Source organism: Sciurus vulgaris (genome assembly GCF_902686455.1).
Source record: "Sciurus vulgaris genome assembly, chromosome: 12".
Lineage (NCBI taxonomy): Eukaryota > Metazoa > Chordata > Mammalia > Rodentia > Sciuridae > Sciurus > Sciurus vulgaris.
This window is the reverse complement of record NC_136473.1, coordinates 105,661,452-105,673,551: the sequence shown is the minus strand read 5'-3', so window position 1 is coordinate 105,673,551 and position 12,100 is coordinate 105,661,452. Positions and strand designations below refer to the sequence as shown.

The 12,100-nt window shown below is 51.0% G+C and overlaps 1 protein-coding gene and 1 long non-coding RNA gene across 7 annotated transcripts in view; one reads left to right on the top strand and one right to left on the bottom strand.

Annotated features, from left to right (window-relative positions):
- Nucleotides 1–1,649: 1,649 nt before the first annotated feature.
- Nucleotides 1,650–3,655, top strand: LOC306641327. The gene is made up of 2 exons (XR_013758147.1): nt 1,650–2,596; nt 2,632–3,655. It is a non-coding gene; the product is annotated as an uncharacterized lncRNA (long non-coding RNA).
- Nucleotides 3,656–3,805: 150 nt separating this feature from the next.
- TNR (tenascin R) overlaps nt 3,806–12,100 on the bottom strand; it is a 78,986-nt gene continuing 70,691 nt past the window's right edge. For all 6 annotated transcript variants that reach the window (XM_079106362.1, XM_079106364.1, XM_079106365.1 and 3 more), the window contains 3 exons: nt 9,831–9,992; nt 5,648–5,811; nt 3,806–4,844 (listed from right to left, as the gene is read on the bottom strand). In XM_079106362.1, the coding sequence (XP_078962488.1) occupies nt 4,725–4,844; nt 5,648–5,811; nt 9,831–9,992 (446 nt within the window). In that variant the 3' untranslated portion in view covers nt 3,806–4,724. The remainder of the gene's footprint in view (nt 4,845–5,647; nt 5,812–9,830; nt 9,993–12,100) is intronic.

The window sequence follows — 12,100 nt, the reverse complement described above, 5'->3', positions numbered from 1 at the left end:
GTGATCGCTGGGGAAGGAAAAGTGGGGTCCAGGCAGGACTGGTCGAGTGAGCTTCCCGAGCTCTGGCTTTTTCTTGAGGGAGGTGGGTGACCTGAAAGGAGATCTGATTGGAGATGGGGGTCAGGACTGGGGAAGCCAATGCTGGCACCTTGGTCATGGCCACTCAGGCCTGGACTCTGCATTTTTAATGAGGGACCATCTGAGAAGTCTTAATTTTAATCTCCAATGATCCGTCTGCTTCTTTTATTTGCTTTGTGATTTTTTTCTTTTTCCTAGCTGTTTCTCAGAGCCCGAAAAGCACAGAACTGGCTGACATAAATCCAGCGGAGATACGGTTAGAATGAGCTGGGGTTTTCTAATTCCACCTGACTCCACACCAACATACCTTCTTAAAGGACCCTGGACTCGTTTTCCCCACTTGATCTTGGAGGTTTTCTTTTGGCCTGTGAGTTCTCATTTGGCCCAGTTGTATCAAAATTCCAAAGTATTATTCAAAGGAAACTGAGTTGTGGGAGAAGTAAAAGTTTGGGGAAGCAATTAGCCAAAGATCTTCAGAAATGCACTCAAGGACCTGTGGTGCAGCTAGAGAGAGGCGACAAGTCACGCAGCCTCCCAGCTCACCTTCCCCCACAGGGTGACGCCTGCCAGTCACCCTGGGATCTGAGGTGAAGATGCAGCTCTTGGAGTCTGGACGAGAGGCTGGGTCCCACGCTTCATAGTTCCATCCCGGCCTCCAAAGGGTCCCCAAGAGCCTTCTTGTAGTTTTGATCACTTCAAGGCAAGTGAAAACAAATTATCCACCTCCTGTGGGGTGAGAGAAATTGAACTGAGTTTGAATCTTTCCGTTATTTTCAAAGTTTTAAGAGCAGATGGAGAGATGTTAAATAGAGGTGGAAAGTGAGTCCCCTTTCCCTGCTTTGGAGGGAAATAAATGGAATGAAGAAGTGCGACTGAATAGGGGTCCGGTGACAAGAAAGTAAGTAGAAAATCATATGAAATTCTAGGTGGAAGCCAAAAAGCAATAAAAAAAAAAATAAATAAAAAAAAAATAAAATAAAATAAAATAAAAAAAAAAAAAAAAAGAAGAAGAAGAACTAAGGAAGAACTGTCCATGCCCCAAATCCAGGTCGCTCTTTGAAGCCCCTGAGCTTGGTGCATCTGGTGTTCTTCCAGCTCAGTTTTCTTTTCAGAGAAAAGGACTGAGAGGAGCTCATCAGTGCTTTCTCGACGGATGCTTTGAAAACAGCTTTTGAAAAGATCCTTCTGTTCCTTAATCTGTAACTCTGTTCTGGAGCTAGATTTTAAGAATAAAGAGTGTTCAGGGTTGTGTGGCTGGGCATCAAGCTCATTGGCAACCTTGATTTTTCATGTTTGCCTTCGAAATAGCAGTTTTCCGCCTGCAGGGAGCCGACTGGTTCCAGGTAGAAGGAAGCAGGGTCCCTGCACCTTGGTTGGAGGGTGAGGGGCAGGGTGGGGGTGTCTGTGGAAGCCTGTCCTCCATTTCCTTGCTGCTGTTTCGTCGTCGAGCTTTTACAAACCAACCTTCCCTACAGATCAGTCCCGCTGTGAGTTGTGGAAACCAGGAGGACGCTGCTGTCCCCAGAAAGCCTCACACCTCGTTTCAGGAGGTGGCTGGGTGTCCCGAGCGCCACCCTGTGGTCACTCTCAGCGAGCCCCCTCCGTCTGTCTGATCTGGTCTGAGGCTGGCACCTTTCCACAGGGTTGTCATCCCTGGAATCCTGCTTCGCTGTTGACCTCTTCACCTTCTAGAAGCAACTCTGGAAAAACATGAGTTGGACATATTGGCAGCAATCTTTATACCCCTTCTCTGGGGGGTGAGTCTTCCGCCGTCACCGGGAGCTGCACTTGGCTTTTGCAGGGGTGGTTTTCTGCGTTCTGGTGAAGGAGTTCATTCTGACTTGTCTGGGGCTAACTGCCTTCCAGGGAGGGTCCACTTCTATTCCCCTGCTCCTGTGGGAAGCTGCAGGCTACTGTGCTGCTTTCTGCATCCTTCTCTGGGAGAATCAGGTGCTTGGAGGAACAGGATGCTGAGGAATTAATCAGTTAAGTAGCTCCAAAGCAGCTTCTTAGTAAGAAGTTCAGCAAAGAAGTTAAGTGAGTGGAGTTAAGAAGCTTTGAGCCAAGTTGACCACAGGTCTTGGGAAGACAGTGGAACAGAGTCCCCTAAAAATGGTCAAAACTCATGAGGAGATCACGCTTCTGAACAAAAGGAATCTATAAATCCTTTTATGGAGGGTTGGGTAAGCTGATCTTTGAAGTCCCTTTCTTGCTTTAAAATTCTTTAAAATGAATCTAGGCAATGTTGCTGATGCTATTTATAAAAAGGTTCCATGGTGTAAAATGGTTCCAATGACAGGCAATGACAGGCAGGTCTTGGTTTCCGTGGGTGTCTCTCGGCTGCCTCTGAACTGATGACATGCACCCTTGTTCCAGTCCAGTTCCCTTGATGGGGTGGGCTGCACCGGCACGCCCGGTCCCGGCTCAGCTCAGACTCAGCTCAGCCTTTTTCTTGGCATGGTCTTCTCTGCAGATTGTGTGTGTGTGTGTGTGTGTGTGTGTGTGTGTGTGTGTTTGTGTGTGGTATGTGTGTGTGCCTGTGCACGCTCGCAGACTTCGGACTTCTGAACCCATCCCGGCTCCCTTCCTGCCTTCTTACCTGCCTGCCTTCTGCCCCCCCCTCCCTCCCCAGGGCTCTGGCAGATTCTCCTTACCTCACTGTGTTCTCGCCAATCTCACGGGTTTTCGGGCCCTAGACTAGCACTATTGACTGAAAACTGAAAGAGAAGTTAGAAATTTTTGTAGTCTCTCCTTCGACAGTCAAGGAAACTGAGGCTGAGAGAGGTGAAACACCCGACCTAAGGTCATGCAGCTAGCGACACAGCAAAGGAAGGCCTGTCTCTGAGTGTCCCACTCTCCATGGCTGTCCTGCTCTGGCTGAATCTCATTAAACTGACAAGCTTCTCTTCTTCCTTCCGAATCCCATGGTGGATTGGAAAATGAAAACACCACCTACATTTTTGGGCCTCAGCCCAGCCGTGGACAAGGCCTTGTTGGAGCCTGCAAGAGGGAGAGGCTATAATAAATGGCAGGCCAACTTCATCCTCCTAACACCAGAAGGGACTGTCCCTTCATGGTCATTAAAGCATGGTCAGAGCGAGGATGTTTCTATCGGAAAGTTGCCAGCTCTCAGGTTGGTCCAATAACTGGTTGGCAAAGGTGTATGTCCCCATTTGACAAGTGCGGGCCTTGCCAAAACCAGAACAGGGACCTTAAGGAATGGACGAGGAAAGGGAGAGGGCAGCTCTGGATTGGACATGGCTTTGGGAGGGAAGGTGGCCGCTGGCTTTTGATGTGGAGGGGAAGTTGAAAGGGCACGGCTCCCAGAGCCTCCAGCTCTCTTGGGTTAAAACTCCAGCCATGGGGTGGAGGCAGCACCTCTCTTCCTGGAAACAGGCCGACCCTCCCTCCCACCTTGAGGTTTCTGGACTCCATTTCCTCTGGCACTGTTAATGTATGACAAAAAAAGATGGAGAAAGACTTCCCATGATCGTAACTCATTAAGGGGTCATTTCTGTTTTCCACAAGAATAAAATAAAGTCAAATAAATAAAATAAAATAAAAAAGTAAAATAAAATAACACTTCCTTAAACAAACATTCCGCCTTCTCCCAGGACTCCCTGCAGGGGGGTGGATGGCTGACTGGTCATATAACCTCTTCTGCTGACTCATATTAAGTCACCGACACCAAGGAGAGCTTGGCAGAAGACAGAAATAAGGCCTTCTGTTTGCAATTTTTTTTTTTTTTTAAAGAAAAGTCCATGATGAATCGGACTGGAAATGGAGAGAGTGGAGCTGGGCAGACTGGTTCCCATGGAACCCGTCCTCTCTAGAGCGGGTGTCCTGGTTCCATTTCTGCTGTCCTCAGAGCCCAACCCGAAGCTAGACAAAACCACCTCTCCTTCCTGCCACCAAGCAACCACAGGCTGGCAGCCCTGAGGGTGGGGACAGTGGCTGAGGCCCATGGGGACACAGCCACCACACCATCCAGGGCCAGGAGCTGGCAATGCCATGGGGACTGGTTCCAGAGCCGCGGTTGGGTGGGTGGACTGCGGGTCTAAGGAGACTGTGGGTCGGGAGAGGTCGCGCAGGCTGGGAAGAGGCCGCTGCTCTCAGAAAGTCAGCGTGGCGGAGGGGAGGTCCTCGGCCGCTTCCCAGGGACTCGGGCGGGCGGGTCAGGGTGTGGTTGGCCTCTGCCCTCTGAAGGGGAGTTGCTGGCCAAGCTCCCTTGCTGAGGCTTCTTCTGGGTCAGTGTGATCACCTGACCGAGGAAGGCCAGGCCAGATCAAGGCTACCTGGAAAGTGGAGGGTATCTCAGAAGCAGGGTAGAGCAAGAAGGGGCACCTGACACTGCAGTCATCTGTGCTCCGGGTGGCCTTGGAGGTGGTCTTTCCAGCAAACTTCCCGCCTTTCCTCCTTGGTGGGAAGGAGGGAGGGTTAGGGATGACTGGTTGGGAGGCCCAGTGCAGACGGGCCCGGGCCAGCTCCAAGGCAGCAGAAGCAATGATGGTAGTCGGCTGATTCCCGCTACGCCCCTGCCTCCTTCAAATCTCTTAATATGTTGCAAAGCACATCGTTATGACCCTCCCCCCTTGTGGCATATTATAAAATACAAACAAATGACAGAAAGATCAACTGCCCACTGCTCAGAACCGTAAGGCCCGCCGTTTCCTCCCCGCCGTGAGACGGTGGTTGTAGGGCCGCATCTTCATTTCCACGAAGGGGATGGAGAACTCGTGGCCTTTCCAATGGTACCAGTTTATCCCCTGGGCATGAGAAAGAGAAGCAGGTCAGGTCACTCTTCTTTTGACAAGAAGAAGGGGAATGATGGACTCAGGGAGTCCAAGGTGTGGATTTAGCTGTTTTCAGTTAGCAAGTAGCTTCGTGGCTGCGTTGCCAATGAAGCCGATGGCGTGGACTCTCCGTCCAGCTTTCCCTTTCCACCCCCGCTGGCCTGGTCGTCCCTGGGAATGTGTTACAGATTATTCCTTATCGCGCTTCGGCTTTCAGGAGTTGCATGCATGAGTAGATGGTGACAGTGTGGAGGCATTTTGGAAAGAGCGACTGCTCACTCCCGAAGAGAGGCTGGGGTGGTGTCTAAACATCTGGGTTTGCCAAGAACCAAGGGGCTTCCCCAGATGTGGCCTCTCAATGTCCAGCCTGGGAAATTCCAGCTAGTCCAGCTGTCTCCCTCCCACCCAGCACCGTTGGTGGATATGCAGCCTTTGGGGGACACGGCCCAGCTCACTCTGGCATTTCTGATCTGTCCCTTCTTGGGTCAGAATTGGCAGGTTCCCCCCATGAGGAAGTGAACTGGGAGGGTCTGGGCCTCTGGCCTCTGGGTGGTGTTACTCTGGCGTGGGTGATTTCCTGCCCTCCCTGTCCTCCACCTGTGCTGCTTCTATCCCATTCTCAGCCTTACTTTCTCTTCATGCCAGTCCTTTCTCAAGACTCTACGTGTCTCTTTTGTAACAGGAAAATGCTGGACTCACACAGGCATTTAGGACAGAGCTAAGGGCCCAGGTTCCATGTGCTGGACCGCCCCTGACGAGAGCCAAGCGGCGCCCACCTGACTGTGCCTGGACTCTCCATACTTCCCGTTGAGGTTGGTCCGGTGGCAGTTCTTGTACCACCAAGCTCCCTTGTACGACATGGCGCAGTTGGTAACTGCCACGTCATTGTCTCGATCCTCTGTGGAGAAGGGGCGTCCCTGGTGATAGCTGAGGGAGTCTCCTGCAAGAAAGAACATCCATTTGCCCCTCTTAGATGTCAGATGTCCAGACCCACTCCCAGGAGAGCTGGTCCCCACCTGCAGAACCCGCATGTACCTCTCCCATTCTACTCGGTCCCTCTCCTGGCTCTGCTCAGCTCTCTCTCCACCTGACCCCAGGGTGACAGCCTCCATGCTGCTCTCTCCAGCCCATTTCCTCTTCCCCTGACCTTTTGCTGAGAACTCCATCTGCCCAGAAGGCTCCACACCCCACCTGTTTCCTCCAGGCCCAGGGACTCTACACTGGGACTCAGAGCAATTGTGATTCCTTCTGACTCTAGAGGAGATAGTGACAAGCCATGTGATTGGATCTTTCTGGGTCTCCCTTGTGTAGGTTCAGTCTGGCTTTTGCCAGGCTCACCAGACCTGATCCGACCATGCCCCAAACTCACGTTCAGAACTTGGTGCTGCAAACCAGAGTTGCTATTAGAGGAAAAAGGAATATGGAAAAATCAGGACCATGTCAAAAGAAAGGTGGGTGGGACCATGGGCTGGACCTTGGGAAGAGCAGACTCAAGGGGGAGACAGGTCTGTGATCACCATTGCCAAATATCTGATGGACTATTGAGAAAATGAAACATTAAATAGTTCTGTGGAAGTATATGGATGAGTAGACTGTAAAGAGGCACGTTTTGGCTGAACTTAAGAGGGAGAATTATCTAAACATCTGAGCAGTTCACAAGAGCTTAGAGCTGCGGCGAGATTTCTGTTCTCAGGTGAACAGGGGCTGGATGCTCTCTCATTGGGGATGTTGGGCAGCAGGATCCTGTGAATTGAAGGTTTGAGCTGAGGGGTCAGATTGTCATTTGTTTGTAGTGACTGGGAGGATTTTGGGGAGGATTTGCAGCTAGGGATGTTGAGTGGGGGGGACTCAGTCTGTTGATGGAATGAAAGTGACTTTAGCTGCATCTGAGTCCGCTTTCTGCTGCTGCGAGGATTGGTTCTGATTCTGTGGCTTCTGAGTTGCACCCACAGTGGCTGCTCACTGCCTGCAAAGCATCCCCCCATACCCGAACTCTGGGCTAGTGGATCTTCATTTGTAGGGAAGCCTGACCTCAGGGGCTGGGGGAGCCCCTAAGGCAGCTGTCATTGTCTCCATTCCATCCACTTCATCTTCTCCAAGGATTCTTATTTAGTTATTTTATTTGTTTGTTTGTTTGCTTGTTTGTTTGTTTTGCAGTGCTGGGGCTTGAACCCTGGACCTTGTGCATGCTGGGTGGGTACTCTACCACTGGACTATACTTCCAGCCCAGGATTCGGATTTCGCATCACGTGGAGCTGATCCTACCACCTGTAACTTTATTCTCTGTCCTCTCTTCCCAGTCCTGGAAAAGGCAGAGGAGGTGCGTCCTTTCCCTTCTGTTTTCTGACATTTTTATGTCCTCCTATCCTGTCGCACTCCCATCCTTTATCTTAAACTGCCCTGGGCCCGTCCTCCTGTCCTGTGACCGTGCTTTAGTGCATCTGCTCACTCTGCTTATCCCTCTGCAGTCTAGAATTCACCCTGTTACTTTCCTGGACTGGTTCTCTCCAGTGTCTGCTCCGATGCTGCCTGTTGCCATCTTAGACCTGCTCCTGACGTTGGTCTTTACATCCTCCCCAAGTCTGTCTCCCGCCCCATTTCTGCCTCATACATGCACCTCGCCTGTCGGGCACCAGCCAGTCTGGGCTCTTCCCTCCTGATCCACTGGTAGACTGACGCCCTTCTCTTAGCCCCAACATGAGCCAGGCCCCCCATCACCTCCTATCAGGGTTCCTGCTGCAGACACCAGCTGCTTGCTGTTCTTTGCTTAAATTTACGATACCCTGTGTAGGGCTGATCCAGTGACCTTCCTAGGTCGCCCTTCTGTCACGCCAGCAGGACTTGGAAGGGCTCCCCGCTGTCCACCTTGCTAAGATGCAGTTTGCTCCCTCGGTGCGGGGGCTGTGGAGGCTCTGGCACCTCCTCTGCCCTCTCTCTCTAGTCCTCCTGGACTCACGCTCTGCCCCGTGGCCCGTTGCAGCCTCCCCCTCCCCCTCAGCGGCTCCTTCTGTGGCTTCTCATCCAGGGGCATCTCCCTCACCACGGGCATCCCCATGAGATGCAGTAGCCGTCACGAGCCTTCCTCAGCTGCCTCTCTGAGCACCCCTTAAATAGGAAGGGGCTGCCCTTTGGGTGTGGTGAGGCACCCCCCAATTGCTGCTGTTTTGACTGGATGTTTAGTTTTGTGCTTCTTTAGAGTATTCACACGTGCACAGGCAACTTTTAGGGGTTGCTCAACAAGCTCTTCTTGATACCTGGTTTGGAATTCCCAGTTCTTACTCAAGTGGAGCCCTACCTACAGACTGGGAAGTTGGTTCCTTGGGAAATGGGTAAGCGGAGAAAGGGCTGAACTTGACTGGAGGCCTCCGCCTGGCTTGTTGCCAGTAGGGCCAGTAAAATCCAGCAACCCTGAAGGTTAAGGTCAAGGGAATTGAGCAATATTAGAAATGCCAGGAAGAGGGGCACAGGCCTCTCCTCCCTGGAATGCAGTTCAGTCTAGGAGGAAGCCCCCTGTGGAGCTGCCAGGACTTCCTCTCTTCAAGATGAGCTGACTGTTGAAGGCAAGGAACGAATCCTAATCAATTATAACAACCAGCAGAGCTGTTGGCAGGATTTGCCTCTGACACAGGAGAGTGGGAGGGAGTCCACCGGTTCTCTCCTCTGGGGGCCCAGCAGGGAGACAGAGTTGGCCAGAGGCAGCAGGGGGAGGGCCCAGCTAGACAGGTGAAGCACAGGTGTGCAGAAGAGGAGGGAGGAAGGGGGGACAGGTATGGACGTGGGAGGGCTTGCCATTCTTCCTCTAGGAGAATTAGAATGGTCTTTCCACTGGCACAATCCTAACCCGAGGGAGTGAATCACATCTGGTTAGTTTTGAAATGATCTAGTCTGACATTTTCTTTGATATGTCCATTTCAATGGCTATTTTATGCTCAAAGTGTGGCAAATGAGACCTTTGGCTGGGGCTTGTCTGACTGCCATTGTGAATGATCTCAAATATGAACAATGACAAAAGATGTGTCCTCTCTTTGGAGTGTTAATACCTGGCTGAAGAGGAGAATAACTGAACTGATGTGGTTATTGGAAGGGCAACGCCTTGATGCTCTTCTTAATTCCAAGAGGCATAAAATGTTGCTAAAATTAAACGCCAACATTTAGCCCGGAAATTGGAGCTAATGAGAGCCAGTAACTCCATGTCCCAGACAGTAGAATATCTGGCACGACAGACTTTATGAAATATGTTGTAACAGGAAATAAGGAACAGACTGGCAGAGCCTGAGAAGCAGACTGATGCTGTGTCTTGATAGAACTATTAATGCCACCGAGCTCATGGAGGGGTGTCTGCTCAGTAAAAATGCCATAAAAATCTACCCAGAAAACCTGAAGGTGCATGTGGCTCTCTTGGAGGAAGGAAAGCAATGTTCGTGGCCACCAAGGAACACTTACGGACTGGACCATCCTTTGCTCCTTGGTGGGGTGAGAGGGCAACTCAGGGAGTGGAGGGAACCTGTATTATTTTTGTTACTCAAAGTTTTTCTTCCATCACTGCAGGGAGATCCTGCCCAGGAGAGGGCTGCTTCTGCTGTCTCTGGGTAAGGGTCCACACAGGCTAACGTAGCTAAGGAGAGCAAGCCTTCCCTCCCACCCTGGACTTCTTAATAAAAAACTTTAAAGGCACTTTCATGGCATTTACTGATTTTTTTTCTGTCTACTCTGTGATGTGGGACAGACATCTTATTATGATTTTGCAGATGAGGAAACCAAAGTTCTGACAAATTGGCTTCAGGTCACCGAAGGGGTCGGGAGGGCTGGGACCAGAGCCAGTGACTCTCTGGTGTCTGGCCCTCCTCTATGGCTAGCAGAGAATTCACGAGTTCGGGGTGCTGTTACTTCCCCCATGCAGCCCAGGCCTGGAACCGGGGCTTCCTGCTGCATGCCCAGGGCCCCCGGGGCCACGGGTACCTGCAGTGCCGTTGTAGCTTCCTAGGCGGAGCTTGTACAGGCTCCTGCCGTCCTCCACCGAGAACTTGTCGTAGTAGGCGTAGGCTGCTTCCTGCCCATCTCGCATATCCACACGTAGCTCGTAGCGGCCCTGGGACGTGATCCTGTGTATATTGTCCAGCCCTGTGGAGGAAGTGGGGCGAGCACAGTGAGCCGGTCCACAGGCAGCTTCGGACTTGGAAGCGGAAATGGGCCTGTGACCTTGATACAGATGTGACAGGGAGGAGCAGGAGGGCGTCCAGACTGCTTCTGCCCTCAGCCCTTCTCAGGCTGCTATCCAACAGTCCCTCCAGACGGAATTTCCTCCTACAAAGAGGCCAGCCCAGTGCTGCTGCTGAACGCTAGCAGGCAGCACAGAGTGCTGACATCCAGTGCTGACCCCATAACGACTAGCCCGAAGCCTCAGGAATCCTGGCCTGTCCCTTGCCTCCTTCTATGACAAGTCATGGTATGGAAAGAAAAGGACACGAGGCCTTGCCTGGTGGGAGCCCTGTGGGGTGAGCAGCAGCAAGAGGTAGAAATGCTGCTCAGGTGTCCTGACATCCTCCTGTGTCCCACAGTCTGCAGAAGGGGCTCCACCCATCCTTCATCACGCTGTCCCGCCTTCTGTCTTCCTCCAGGCCTCCTGAGACCACCAGAACCAGGTCAGGGAATACAGGTAGTACCCGACCCACAGTGATTCAACTTACGATCACCTGACTTTGCGGTGGTGTGAGAGCTGTACACACTCAGCAGAAGCTGCTTTTTGGATTTTGGTCTTCGGCTGGGTTAGTGCTATGCTCTATCTCCCTTGGTGCTGGGTGGCAGCGCTCAGCGGCCACCAGCCGATTACAGCAGGAAACGACCATGCTCTCCCAGGTACTGTGTTGCTAAGCTGGGATGTTTGATGTAGTAAATACATTTCCCACTTGACAATATTTTCAACTCGTGATGAATTGGTCTGGATTTAACCCCCATCCTAAGTTCAGGAGCATCTGTCTTGATCTGCATCTCCTGACTCCAGTTCCTTTCTCTCTACTTGACCTGCTGTATCTTGCACGCTGTCTCTTTGCTGGTCCCCTGGACGGTTGCCCCCATTCACATACAATCTCCTTGTCCTCTCAGCACCCCAGGCCTTGGGTTCATGGATTCTTGGAAGGTGCAAAGCCCTGGAAGTCCAGAATTTGGGTGGAGTCCAGGTCCCACATGGTGATATTTTCTCATATGTATTTTCTTGCCCTTTTGCCCTGGGACAGTCTGATTTTGACCTCTTTACCCAAACACTGGAGCCCTAGCCTTGCCTTGCCGTTGACCTCTGAGCTCTGATTTCTATCTGCCTGCTGAACTGGGATCATCTGGCTTTGCCAGGACATCTGAGAGCTGCCTGAGCGCGCCATGATTTAGAATCAAAGAACGGCAGAGGCGGGGAAGCAGAGCTTCCTCCGGCCGTCCTCCTCGTTTTGTGGAAGGGGAAGCTTAAGTCCAGTGAGATGAAATGATTGAGGGTCACCCAGATCTTTTGGCTTCTTTATCCTGTTTGGGATTTAAAGCTTTACATGAATTGCTAGTGGAAGGCTATGTGACTGCTGTTTGCTGAGTCGCTGACCCACGGCCCCCAAATAAACTTTTCCTCCCCTGCAATTGTTCTGGTCAGATTCTTTAGTCACAGTAGTGAAAAAGCTGACCGAAACAGGCATGATATAACCTTGAACTGCAGGGAAAAGGTAATTCTAAATTCTGTCTCAGTCCTTCTTCAGGTTTGAAGGAGGAGTCCTGACCTTGGCCGTGACCTTGACCCTGACCTCAACTCCCAGTCTCAGTTTGGCTCAAGTGCTTTGTGGTTCAACCCTCTACACTTTCCCATCTCCATTTTTGTGTCACCACCAGCAACCACGGTGGGCCCGAAGTCCCTGAATGGAACTCTCAATTAATAGTATTGTTTTCTCTTCTTTGCATTTACTTTTGAGGTTTTCTTTTACTTATGACACATGAGAGTCAGCTTTTCTTTTTTGGCAATACTATAAAGTTTTTTTTTTTTTCTTTTTTAACAAATAGATTTGACCAAATAAAAAAGCAATACATAAACACCTCTTGCGGTTTGCATCAAAAAAAAAAAAAAAAAAAAAAAAAAAAAAAGCAATACATAGAAAATTTGAGTGCCCGATAGTTTATGTATTTCACGGATATGACAAAAACCATGAAACTGGTTTGGCCTGGGACACCTAAGTCCTATCTGCTATGGATACATTGAT